This window comes from Bactrocera dorsalis, chromosome 5, assembly GCF_023373825.1.
Source record: "Bactrocera dorsalis isolate Fly_Bdor chromosome 5, ASM2337382v1, whole genome shotgun sequence".
Taxonomy (NCBI): domain Eukaryota; kingdom Metazoa; phylum Arthropoda; class Insecta; order Diptera; family Tephritidae; genus Bactrocera; species Bactrocera dorsalis.
In genome coordinates, this window is record NC_064307.1 from 53,226,372 (window position 1) to 53,240,533 (window position 14,162).

Sequence of the window (14,162 nt, forward strand, 5' to 3'; positions counted from 1 at the left end):
ACGAACCTGAATACGTAGCGAGTAAAGGATCGGCACCATAAGATAGCAGTAACCTTACAATTTCTTCGTGATCATTTTCACTTGCCTCGTGCAACGGTCGTATGCCTGAATGAGCCGCTTCTGAATGATTCGCACCGTACTGCAAGAGTGTTCTAGCAATCTCAAGCCAACCTTTTGTACAAGCTTCATGTAGCGGGGTATAACCAGCATTATCTTTCTGATCTGGATTCATACCCATACGGTCCAAACAGTAAACAACAACATCTATGTAACCTAGACGTGCTGCTTTATGCATTGCACTTTGGCCAACGCTTTTGTTTAGCACCCATTTATTTATTTCACGACACACATCACTCTCGGTCTTCACTTTCTTTTCATACTTTTCTTCCTCCGTTTTCCTATCTAGTTTGGCTAACATTTGCAAATTTTGAGCGGAACTCTGGTTCCCGGATAGAGTTGAATTAGGTTTCTTTTTTTTACGTATGTAATCAAAACCGGAACTTCCTTTACGCCGCAGATACTTTCCCGGCCGTCTTCTTCTAAAACCAGATGCTGTATTATCTATTTCAGGCGTGGTTCGGTTAGCAACTTTTAAGTTTAGTGATGTATTATCGTCGGTTTCAGGTACACCAATACTTGCCAAGGTGTCTTCCTCATCTTTAATATGTTGGTTCGCTGTCGAAGTTGATGCAGAAACTAAGCCCGGAACAGAATCGTTTATGACAATGTTTAATTGTTGTAAGAATTGTTCGTATTTCTGTTCGAATGTCATTTTGTCATTTCCATCTGACATCTGGGATATTATTTCAGGTGGAGCAGATGCTGGCCGATCATCGCCTACGAAAATCTCTCGAATAATCTCTTTTCGTTGTTGCATTTTAGACTCTGTTCGTGTTTTAGTTTTTAACACAGTTGTTTCAAAAATGCTAAAATGCCGTTTCTTTCCATCACTAGATTCTTCGTCAAAATCTTTTTTCACAGGTATAGAAAATAGTTCTGTAACTGAACTCGATTCTGCACTGTGGGAAACATCGCTATGAATTTGGCTCGAAACACCATAATGGTTTACATTTCTTTTATTTTTGGGCTTTGTACTGAAGGCAACGTTTGTATTTATGACACGCGAATGCAGTACATCAATTATTGACCGCCTTTCATGACACAGTTGCTCTTCTTGTTGGGTTCTAGTAGTTAATAAGGACTTTTTGCTGATATTTGGTGTTGACTTTTGAAGCAATCTCTCTATAGATTTTGCAAATTTAGAGTTTCGATTAGTATTTGATAATAAAGGATCTTGTTCACGCTCCAAATCTGGTAGAGAAGCGGCCATTTTCAGATTGTGTGGATGATCTATAGTAATTAAGCTGGGAGGAATTTTGAGCGAACGTTTATAACGGTAAGCTTCTAAAAGCAATTGACTTTCTTTATCTTTAGGCTTGCTATTTTGAATATCACTTTTGTTGATAGCCAATGTTGCCTTATTCAATTTCTTACAACTGGAATCAGGTACCTTTTCAGTTTTGCCAGCTTTCCCCGACTTTTCATTTCTAGAACGCAACCGCATTGAAAGTTCGCGATCACAATGCTTGTTTGAAAGCTCTTTGCAAATTGTCGATGCAGAGCTCTGATTGTTGGCAAATTTCCGCACATACTTTCGTTTGATTGACTTAATTTTGGTAGTGGAATTACGAATAATTTTATCATTGCGCAATACTTTGCTATTTGCCAATTGCAGTTCCATTTCTCGTTTCTGCTTGGAGCGTGTCATTGTGTTTAAACCTACCATTAAATGCACTTTTGTTTTTTTTTCACCTTTCTTTTCTTCAATGACTTCTTTATATTTAGAATTATTTTGCATCGACGTTATCGCCGTACCCTTTCCTGTTTGTTTTTCAATGTGCATATTATTATATGTCTCCTTTTCCCCAATACTCTTTCTGTCTAATTCTTGCGCACTATCGGGAGATTTTGATTCATTGGTTACAGAGTGGATATTTGTAATAGCAGTATTTTGATTTAAATCCGCTAACGTCGTTATATCCTGTAAATTATGCAGTTTTGGTGATAACTTTTCTTGTACGCCTTTGTCATCGTTTCCTTGAACATATGTTTTTGTAGTAATGTTTTTAACGTTATTATTATCATTACTCTCGGAAGAATCGCAGCCGCAATCAGAAAACTGATTTGTATCAGTGTGATTGCTTTGTCGAGCTTTAATTTTCTTTAGTGGTTTCTTCGAACGATCCGATTTTCTTTTAATAATTTCATCGTCACTCTCCGAACTGCTCTCCACTTGCAAACGAGCAGCAATACGTTTTTCTTGCTGTAATCTCATTTTCCCCCTATCTTTTTTACTTATCTTTTTTTGAATAACGACATTATTTGACTGAGAAGAATGACCTTCTGGGGATTTACCTGTAAGACGTTCTCCTGTCATGGTACTTTGAACCCTTACGTCAATTATATCACAAGACTTACTGCTTTCTGTCGATTCAATACTAACGTTTGATGAATTATTTTCTATTGTTATGTCCCTTGTTTCTGGGTCTTTAATATCATTTGAAGATTTTTGACTCTCTACCCTTAAATCCGTGTTCACACTTACAAATCGGCATTTGGCATTACTTTTCCGTGAACTTGTAAGTAACTGCTCCATAAAATCAGTACATTTATTATTCCAATTGCAATCTAAAATATCAATCGAATCGTATTTTTCGTCTAGACCTGGAATGGACGGCAGCTCAGCGTTAAATGTCGAAGAAATACTTGGTTCTTCTTTTATTTTAATGGGCTCTTTAAAAGTACTGGGTACGTTTATTGGTGTACTGAAAGTAAAACCTTTCAGTTCCGCTTTAGTTCTAATGCGGGCTGCAATTATTAAATTTGCCTCCGTTTTTATTGGTGCAATTGGAACAGGTTGTGGAATTGTTGGCGGTGGAGTATCCATTGTCGGCGTCAGTGGCTCTATTTTACAAATAGGTACATTGTTGTTAACAATTATGGAGTTTTCCCTTTGTAAGCATGGAATAATTTCGGCATGTATTGACTTTCCAACTATTTTCACATCTAGTTCTTTTTCCTCACTTACTACTCGATCATTTACTGTTATAACCGCCGTTGAAGTGGGAGTTATAGGTGTTAATATAGCGTTTGGTTGAACGATATGTTCCTGATATCTTTGCTTAACGACGGGTTCATTACGTTGAGAATTTGAGTACTCTTGAAGATGGCGTTTACGACCAAGATAATTAGGATTCCGCTGTTCTCGAACTAATGTATTGGATGAAGGATTGGTATTTACTAGAGAAATGGGATCAGCAGTTTTTATAACTCCACCAGAATAAGCTGGCGAAATAGTAAGTTCAGAGCTAGTTTTCGATATTGTCCCCATATTAGTAGATGGTTTAAATTGTTCGGCTGTTGCAGGTACATTACTACCAATCACTAAAAGTGGTTCAGATTTTATTGTTTTTACTGTCGCAAAAGGATTTGTTTCTACAACACTTGGACGCATCTGACATATTTGTAAGCTTTTTTCAGAAGTTTTAAATGCCACAGAATTTGTCTTCAGGTTACTGATTGGAGTTGGGCCGATCCGGGGTGAGATAGTGCAAACTTTAGATGAAATTTCAGCGGAAAATTGCTGCAAATTCCGTTTTAGTTCTGGTTGTGCTGCAATTAACTTGCAATCAGCAGGCATTATTACTGGCCTTGTAACCTCCGATGAACTGTAGAATTGTTCATTTTGTTGGCTTACTATTATTTTAGAGCCCTCTAATCTCTCATCCGAGTGCAACGCAAAATTTGGGGTGAAATCTACTCTCGGCAGGCTGTGCCTAAAATCAGTTTGGGAATTTTTTAAAATTGCTTGATTATATCGATACTCAGTAGAATCAGCCTTCGTTTTAACTGTACGCATCGATAAATCTAGAGGCGATGGAGTTAATGGCTCCTCTATCTTGATCCTCTGATGCATTTCAGGTAAGTTTGCATCGTTACAAACTTTGGCTATATTGCGTGTAGACATGGATGGATTTTCCACTAAATACCCATTTTCTATTGACCCAGCCCCATAGTCTTTAGATATTGAGGCATTAATGGGCAATGATAAACAACCGTTGTTTAGAGGAGCTTCGCTTTGAGATAATTTGTCCACAGGTGAAACTCCTGTCTGACCTGACGCTGAGTTTAAGGCTTTCTTGATTATCTGTAAATCCAATTCCTTTTCCGATGTAGCACTTCTCATTGCGACTACCTGGTTAATAAGTTCCCTGTAATTGGTTTTTTGGACTTGGGTTTTCTTTATAGCATTTTGCTTTGGTCCTTGGTTAGAGAGGTTTGAAATTTGTTTAGATTGCATCTGTGGATCTATCGATTGCGACTGCGATAAAGTTTGGATAGTCAGCGAATGAGAGGGCAGTGTCTTGGAACTCTGGGGATGTCGTTCAAAACCACAATAATTCGGATTTTGATGAACTGCGGCGCTTTCCTGATGTGTACGCGCGGATGACCGATGACTTTCAATTTGATTGTGATGTTGTTGACGAATTAATTGTGTATAATTCGACGGTGATTGTGATTGGCTCTGTGGGGTTAGGCTTGTGTGATGCATTTGTATGTGAGATGGCGGCGTTGTGTGCGAAGGTGACGGTGAAGCTGCCACAGCAGTAGATGGCGACATATAATTTGTACTATGCGTATTGTTATCATACTTTATATGCTGTGCTTCATAAAAATATGGTTGAGCTTTGTATCCAGACGAACGGTGAACAGGAGTAGAAGGAGGGGTATTTTGATTTTCCGTACAAAAACTGTTTTTAGTGACTGTCTCTTTCGCTATTTTACTGATTTTGAAATAACCATGCTGTACATTACTTTCACTAAAGCTATTAGTTATACTGTTATAAGGGGAAGTTACGTCCTTACAGCAGGTATCCAAAGGCGAGGACGTTTTGTATGGATTAGCATATAAGCCATTATTTTGATGATGCATTGTGTCGCTATATATTTCTTCTTTATTTTTAAACACCAAATCATGAGTAGTCGTCTTCGTAGGGTGGCGAGGAAGTGATAATGAGTGCACTTGGGAGGGAGATGGTAAGGCTTTCTGGCTTTTTGAATACTGACTTATAATTTGCGTCTGTTTTGTTGTAATCGGTGGCTTTTCTGAGATGGTAGGTATTTCGGCACCTTGCATATAATAATTTTGACTTCGAGACAAATGTGGTCTGGCATTGTTTAATAATGTTTCTTGGTGCTGAATATTTAACTGCGACTGTTGCAATGAACTCTCGTGAGCATTATGATGATAGCTGTTACCACTACCATGCTGCGAATAGTTATTAATAGAAGACATTTGCAATTCGTTCTGCTTCACCTCAGAACCATAGCCACGGACCATAAGTTCTGAGTCATGTACAATTTTCCTTTGCGCATGAATATTACCGAACTTATCAGAACTAAATTGTGGTGTCGACATATATAAGCTCTGATGTCTTGTGTGCGTGTTGCTATGATCGCTGTGTGCAAAGATTTGCGGACATTTTCGGGCATAGTTTGGGCTTCCTTGCTGTTCCTTCAAAGCTAATGAGTTACTTGGATTTATAATGGTATTAGCATCCCTTTTGCTGTTATGTATTAAGTCCATTGTTGTTGCAACTGTCTTTTGACTCTGTATAACCTCACTGTATATTGTTGCTTTTGTCGACCCGTGATCAGGAACCGATGCATGGTAACTCACTATATCGTCATATATACTGCCTTTAGGATAATTACTTATTGCACTTAGATGTTGATGATGGTTTTGTTGCAGTTGTTGAGGTGGTAAATTTGTTGCATTGGCTGTATTCGAATGTGTTGGCATTTGTATAAGGTTTGGCGGCTGCGATTGGTGGTGAGATTGTTGATGCTGAAGTTGTTGCTTGAAATTACAATTCGACTCCAAGGCACAGCTTTTATTAGACACTGAATTTCTTTCTTGTTGTAATCCTACAATAATTCTGTTGGTAGGCATTACTTCTGTTCCGTAAGTTACGTTGCTATTTGAATGGAAAAATTGCCTGCTATCGTGTGGATATATTGAATTTTGATTGATTTTATCTCGCGATGAACCTGATTTTTGAAAATCTACTCTTAAAGAGTGTTCTGAATTCCAGGTTCCATCTGCTGTCGATGAACATGCATTGCACGTAATATTATTTGACATGTTTGGGCACACACAAGATTTATTATTAACGATAACTCTCTCATGCGAATAATATTGAGTATTCGTTCGACCATCATTGATTCCTCTAGTAAAATACATTGCACTTTGCCCTTCGTCATCGCCACCAATGACTTCGTGATGTCTATTTGGATCCATAATATTCCTTAAAGAATCTTAAATGATAATAAGTATGTACATTAATCATACATATATGTATATGTTTGTAAGTATTTATCGCAAACAATTATAATAAGAAAAAGAAATTACCAAAAATAACTACATATTTCTCAAACCAAAGAGATTTCCCACTTATATAAATAACCTTAAACAAATGGTATCAATATAGATACATAATAAGAGCACAAAAGGCTGGGATTTAGAATAAAATCCACCGATTTGAACTGAGAAGGAGTTATTTTCAAACTATTTAATAAAATATAAATGGTTAGAAACGAATTAATCAAAAATGTAATGTAAAAAATTCATTATAAATTGAAGAAATTTAAATAGTTGAATTTTTTATTTTAAATATAAATATCTCAAAAAACATAAGTCAGCAGCAACCATATATACATACACATTTTCTTAATCTGGAGAGCATCCTCTATCCGAACGTATCCAAAATCGGTGGATGCTATTCTAAAATTCCCCCGCATAAAATTTAAAATTATATTAATTATAATTGACATACACTTATATTTACATAAAATTTCGATTTCAAGTAATAAATAATGTAAAATTATAATTTCTAATAAGCCTTGAATTCATTCTATACTCAATATAACGCTTTTTTAAATTTATAGTTTTTGATATAATTTTTCTTTCCTCCGACACTTTCTTCGGTTTAACGAAAACTTTGTGCTTGTAGCAAGGCCTTCGAGGCATTATAACTGTTTTTATCTGTATGCGTGTTGAAAACCAGTATTTTATTTGGTTGTGGCGCTTTGCTATGTAAGTTCGAATTTCACTTACTTTCTTCATGTGTAGTGTAGTTTTGTTTCATCAAATTATATTTTATTTTTTTTTTATTTTTTTTTTTGTTGTAACTTATGTATTTTTAACAAACGTATTCTACTTCTAACTCTGTGCAAGTTAACACTTTTACAACAGGTGTTACTATTCAAAAATGTAATTATAATTTATTCATCTTATTGGTCTGTATTTTAGCGCATTTACATTGTTTTTTTAATTGTAGTACCAAGAAAAAACATATAAATAATACTTTGCTGACCCTTGATTCAAAATCGAAGAAACGACTATATTTTGGCAGGATTTTAAAACATGCATTTTATATACACATATTTTCCGAAAAAATTACTTGTATAACAATATCATTAACAATTGGTATCACTTACTATATATTCTCACCCTACTTATTGAGTAGTCATTTAAAGAACTGTATATACATACATACACACGTGTGAGATGAGAATTCGCGATTTGAGGACGAAAAGTTTTTTATATAAATTTTTATTTTGACTGTTGTATCAGCACATAAGATTCCCTAAATATCCTGGAGGGTTTAGTACATCTGACTGTATCCGAGAACAGGTTTACGTTTTTTTTAATTTTGTATTTAGTTTTAATGTTTATATACTACATGTGAGAAATTTTGGTCAATTCGAATTAATTAAATTTGTAACATGATTAACATGAGAAAATTCGTACCTCTTATTTTTCAATAAATACAATATGTATATATGTATAACCACATTTTAAAGAAAATTGAAGATTTAAACAAGTGTGCATTCCAAATAGCGGTGGTAAATTTTAATATCACCTTGAACAAATGAATGTGGTTTATATACATATACTAAAAATTACATGCGTTAATAGCTTACAGAAACAAAGAATGTTCCGATTAAGTTTTTTTATAAAATTTAACACTACACCTTCGCAATAATGGTTTGTTGGTAGGTATTTTTACTTTTACTTCAACCCGCCACCAGCAGCTCTCGACGCAAGTTTTGATTTCCACAACTTTGCTGTGTCAGCAAGGAATGTAGGAAGTAAAGATTACCGATTTTTTATTGGTGTTAACAGAGATAATTTAACTAAAGTCTGATGATCTTCAAATCTTTCTATTATTTTTTTTTATTTACTCATTTTGTTTTTAATCCAATGTCTAATCATTTTTGTTTTCTTCTTGCTTTCTTTAATTAGAATTCACTTTGCACATTATGGTTGAGCACTTCCACTTTCCTAATTACTCCTTGCTTTGCATTATTTTTCGTTTGCTTTACGACACAATTACAATATAAACTCGACGACTCGTTTAGCTTTGCATTTACTTTTGAATTGTCTTTGCGTTGGTTTTTTCTTTGCTAAGCTGTGCATCAACTTGCTACTGAGGAAAATTCAATGACCAAAAGCAAAAAATTTCTACTTCTACTTGTCTTCTTTGATCGGGTGCTTGCCTGCTTGTCTTGTTGTTTGGCCTACTTTGGCGACGAATTTCACGATTTACTCACGTTCGATTGTACTTATTTTAAATACTAAAGCAACATTAAATAAAACAAATAATATGTACAATACGAATTTTAAACAATATTACAAATTTGTATATATTATCATTTTCTTTACTTTTTCTTAAAATCACTGCTTCATTTTCACCAAACGAGACAACGACGACGAGATATAAAAATGAAAATGACGACAGTGTTACCAATGTGCGCTTCCCTACATCCTAACCGTACAACCCTGTTCGAACTTGGCATTGAAAAGTATACATCAATGATATGGCCTTCAGTTTGAGGATTATTGAAATAGGAAATTAACATTTAAAAATACTAGACTTTCTAAAAATTACTGTGACTTTTTCCAAATAAAAAATTCTAATATTAGTGAAAAAATATATATATCCAATAGAATACGAAATAAATGCAACAGTGTCGTACATGGTGAATATAAAATTTGTCAGGGTTGAGAAATTTATTAGTTTCGAACACAATAAAATTTTTAAAAAATTATTATTGCAACTTTAAACGACAAGCAACTTTGAAGTGCTGAATACATAGAGCGCCACATCTGTCAAATATTAAAATACACACGTTCTTATGGACACAGTTATTTAGACAGCTGCACGATTGCACGACTGCTGGCCGTCAGTTGCCGATCTCGCTAACTTCAATATATTCTTAAATTTGCCGACGACAGTAGGACGAATAATTTGAATAATTTTACATTTTGCATATCAGTGGCATTCTCTACTCTTCTCTCTACTGTCGTTGGCAAATTTAGAAATAATTTTAAAGGAGGAGCAGGGTTGTAGACTTAGTAAATAGACAATTAGTTAATAATGTATCAATACAGTATCATTAATGTGTGATTTGCCTAGTCATGGGTATGCCTTCTGTTTTATTTTTTATTTTTGTTACACTTTTCTGTACAAAGCCGATTGGCGTGAATAAATAAATAAATAAATTAGTCAGAGCGACAACTGAGAGCTCTATGGGTTCAGCACTTTATTTAGAGATGTCGCGTCGCCTTTAATTGTGAGCGGTAGAAACGCGCCGCTCAATGTTTTTATTTAGGTAGACCAGTTAAGGTTCAATTGACAATTCTAATTGAAACTCATCATACTTTATGCAGGTCGTTATTACCTTTAAAAGGATTGGAGTTTTGGTAGCTGTGTCTTGCTGGGTACTCTCCAATGTTGGTCGAATCTAACGGGGCATCTCGACACGATAGAATTTATAGAATACTAGCTGCATTGCCGTGCACATAGCCTGTGGAGACTCCACATTGCTCATAGCTTGCTAGACATAGAATACTATCTAGTTTGCCATGTCTAGTAAGCTAGAAGCTGTCACTTCAGCAGTTTGACAGCGCAGTTTTCATTTCTATGAAAATTTTGAAGAGGCAACATATCCCATTTGCACATATGCCGACGGCATTTTCAATTTGGAAATATGAAATTTATAAGAGCAAGTATTAAGACGGTTGTGTTATATTATAAAAATAAAGTACATTTTCAAAATAACATTCTTTCAAAAAATTAATATTTAGTTTAATATTGTTAATTTACAGAAAAATTATGCAAATTGGGTTGGGAATGAGCGAAGTCTTGAATTTAATAAACTACAAGCATAAATCAAAATATTATTGCGCATTTTAAATATATTATTTCAATTGGTATATAAAATTTATGCCGCAATTATCATATAATAGTCCAAAAATATGAATTCTTATTTTTCCCAGAAGTACATTTGTAAAAAAGGATCTTTCTCCTTTTCTTATTTTTCCCAGAAATACATTTGTAAAAAAAAAGATCTTTATCCTTGGTATTATTTTCTTTTTGCCAGAAATACATTTGTAAACAAAAGGATCTTAATCCTTTTTTTATTTTCCACATAAAAGATTTCAAATGTACGCTACATCAGCTACCTACCCGACGGCATTTCGCAAATGATAAAATAAAATTTTCAAGAGCTCAAAGCATGCGCTACATCAGCTCGAACCTACCTGCCATACGCCTTTGCGCAAATGATTCTATCATGCTAGCAAATGCCCACGTACAGATTTGGCAATGGCAATAGCAATTCGATTGACAGCTAGTATTCTATAAATTCTATCGTGTCGAGATGCCCCGTAAGACAGCTTATATATGCCAACGGTATATACAGATTAATACCCACTTCAGAACTGTTTTCTTAATACACGGTTAATATTATCCTTCACCTAGCTTAACTGAAAGATAGCTTTAATTGACAAAACCGGTTTCACCAAGTTGTGGATAAGTTACTTATGAGTAATGATGAGTAATAGTTAAGTAACTGGTCACCGATAGGTTAACAGTAATTAATGCCTTCGTTATACGATAGGTAATTTTGGTTCTGGCTTCGGGAAAAAAGTAACCTTTTCTTCTTTTCACTACACGTCGGTGTGATTAGCTTATTCGCTCTCTCTCAATGATTTTGCGCATTTGTTTGGTTCGCTTTCTCTTACTGAAAATAGTTTGTTTGATTATTGTTATGGTCACCCATGTGTTACAGAAAACTGGTCGATAGGTTATTTGTGTGGTTATCGCGCAACTTGCTATGGGTTATTTGTTTGGTTATTCAGTTATCGCCTCTGCCTATCGTATTAGTTAACTTTTTTCTTATAAATAAAACAATTGATTTTTTATATTTTTTTATTTAATTCTTTTTTGAAGTTTATATGTTTATACATAACAGTTATATTCTTCCTTTCTATTTTTTACAAATTTCCAGCAATTATTTAGGATTCGCTTTTAATTATTAGCATTTATATACATATATACATACATTACAAATTGAAATTTTCTTCTTGCAATTTTTTTTTTACAAATTTTTCGCAATTGTTTTAGATTAGCTTTTAAATATTTAAACAATGAATACTTCCTATAACCCTCCAAGTGATTCAGAGGGGGACACCAGCACATGAAACTCAAGCGTGCATTAAATCATCACGCTTATGGTCGACAGTTGAAAAACTCCGCCTGAAAACGAATATGAAGCGCATCTTCATAATGACGTGGATTCAGGACTTTACGCAGAAATGTTGTTGAAAATTGGTGATGGTTGTTTAGATGTTGACGTTGAAGGCTATGTATTACTGTCAAGAGAATTTTGTAATTTAATAGAAAGTGATGTGGATCTCATTGCTAATGTTTTTCCGGAATTACAACAAAATTTGGTGCTAATGTTTTAACAGGTGTCGGTAAGGGAAATAGTGTTATAACACCTCGGATACCAATTATTCCCACTGAATTTGAAAGGGTTCAGCTTCCTCTCAAGCTTAGCTTTGCTGTTACTATAAACAAGACACAAGGACAAACATTACAGGTAGCAGGAGGGCATTTAGAAAACCCATGCTTCTCTCATGGTCAACTTTATGTAGCCTGTTCACGTGTATCTAATGCCCAGTATTTGCATATATTCGCACCCGACGGGAAAACTTATAACATTGTCTACAAAAATATCCTAGATTAATACTTTGTATTTTATTTTTTAAATTGTAAGAATTCTGAATTATTTATTTTTGTTATGGTGAAATATATTTTAACATTTGTTATTGCATTTCAATATGCATATTGTTGCGAATTTACTCCTTGCTAGTTTTACTTTACTAGGTTCGTATCTCTGGATTGACAAATAAAACTAAAAGCCGTTTAATTCACTTCAACAAAATCTCTTTATTTTACAACTCGTCTAAACTATATCAGTTTACTCTTAGCACTGGTTGGTTACGTTGGCGCTGCCACGGCTTATATAGCCACGCACTCCTCGCTGATGCTGACGTGTCCTTCTAGAATATTGCGTCTGGAAATTATAAGAACATAATGCTATACGGCGCCAAATGCAGCTATTGTTTAGACAAGCAGACAGCCACGGCCCCAGACTCAGAAATTGTTTAAGTAGACAAGCAGACAGCCGCGGCGCCAGATGTCTACAACAAGACAAATATGTACCTACAAGACCATATATGTACCTACAGCTATAATAAGGGATGCATATAGCAATACAAATACAATTTAATACTACTTTTGTAACAATATTTTAAGGTGTTGAAACTTCATTGCCTGTAATATTTTTTAAGAATTGTTGATCTCAACCAAGCAATAAAATTTAGTTATTATTGACTCATCTCTATTATTATAAGTAATATTCAAATTTCATATTATTATTTCACACGTATACATACATATGTATGTATGTATTCTTTAAAGTCGCGGGGTAATTTCTCAAAATTGAGGGTACTGGACTTTATGTACTTCAAAGCAAGAATAACCACAGTTGTGTTCCAAGCGCTCATTCGACATTTCCTTATTCAATCGACATAGTTGTATTGAAAACGGTAGCACCTATACAAGTTGCTTAAGAAATTTGCATACCTAACTTGGATGAGCGCCAGCTGGAGTGTACAAACTTAACCCTTAAATGCGTGATGATGTATATATACATCAGTGTTTTCTTCCTTACATAATTTCTAAACGGTAACTCAAACACAGTACTTTTTACTTTTATTAGGTGCTAAAAGTATCTGTGTTGGTTTTGAACGCAAACTTTCATATGACATTTCACTTTTTAATTTTAATAATTTGACAGCTTGGCGCGCCACTTACAAATACATACTTTGGCGGTAAAATTGCAATCTCATTTTGGTGGTTAGTTAATAGTATTTTTACGTGCTATAAGTGATTTAGTTATGAGAGGATAAAGGTAAGAAAAACACATTACATTGGTTTTATTTAGAATTCAATAACAGTTATAGTAAATACGAGCGTTATAATTGTGATGTAGAAATACATCAGCAAGCAAAATCGGCAAATAATAGTTTTACTGCGGGTACAATAATATCTTTTTTATATTTGACTTATTTCTTATAAATATATAATTTATTCATATGAATTATATAATTACACACTACAACAGCCAATCTGGGGGGTGAGAAAATAAAATTTTTTTCTTTATTTTTCCCTTAATCTATGCTTAATTTTCTATCTGTTACAATTTATGGTATTTAAAAAGGAAAAACAATGCATTTAAGGGTTAAATAGTATAGTATTATATTAGTAAGTCGGACTCAATAACTATTATTATTATATTTAAATTACTCAATACTATTTAATTTAAAATGTTATTGTTAATTTAACTTACATATGTACAAATTATGTGAATATTAAGAATTAGTAAATTGATTTATTTAGTATTGTAAATTATACAATAGAACAATATACCCATATAGTATAAGTTAAAAAAAATAATGATAATATAGTAATTATCATACATAAACTTTTCCAAAAAATCGATTGTGAAAAAAAATTCAGTTTGTAATGTATTTATATATACACACATATATTTAAACTTCATTTTCGCATTTATAATATTAGTATGAGTATGGTTTGGATATATAGCAGATTTCCGCTTCCGAGGCATTTGCTAAGAAAAGCAGATTAAGAATTAACATCAGCGAGTAAGATCTAAAATAATAA

The 14,162-nt window shown here is 33.9% G+C and overlaps 1 protein-coding gene across 2 annotated transcripts in view; it reads right to left on the reverse strand.

The window, feature by feature from the left end:
• LOC105224092 (uncharacterized) overlaps positions 1 to 8,901 on the reverse strand; it is a 31,405-nt gene extending 22,504 nt beyond the window's left edge. Inside the window, exons 1-2 of one of the 2 annotated variants that reach the window (XM_011202094.4) lie at positions 8,789 to 8,901; positions 7 to 6,378 (exon numbers count right to left, since the gene is read on the reverse strand). In XM_011202094.4, coding sequence (XP_011200396.2) covers positions 7 to 6,361 — 6,355 coding nt within the window. In that variant the 5' untranslated portion in view covers positions 6,362 to 6,378; positions 8,789 to 8,901. Of the gene's footprint in view, positions 1 to 6; positions 6,379 to 8,622 lie in introns of both variants that reach the window. The other variant, XM_019989610.3, reaches the window with a different exon arrangement.
• Between the last annotated feature and the right edge of the window lie 5,261 nt (positions 8,902 to 14,162).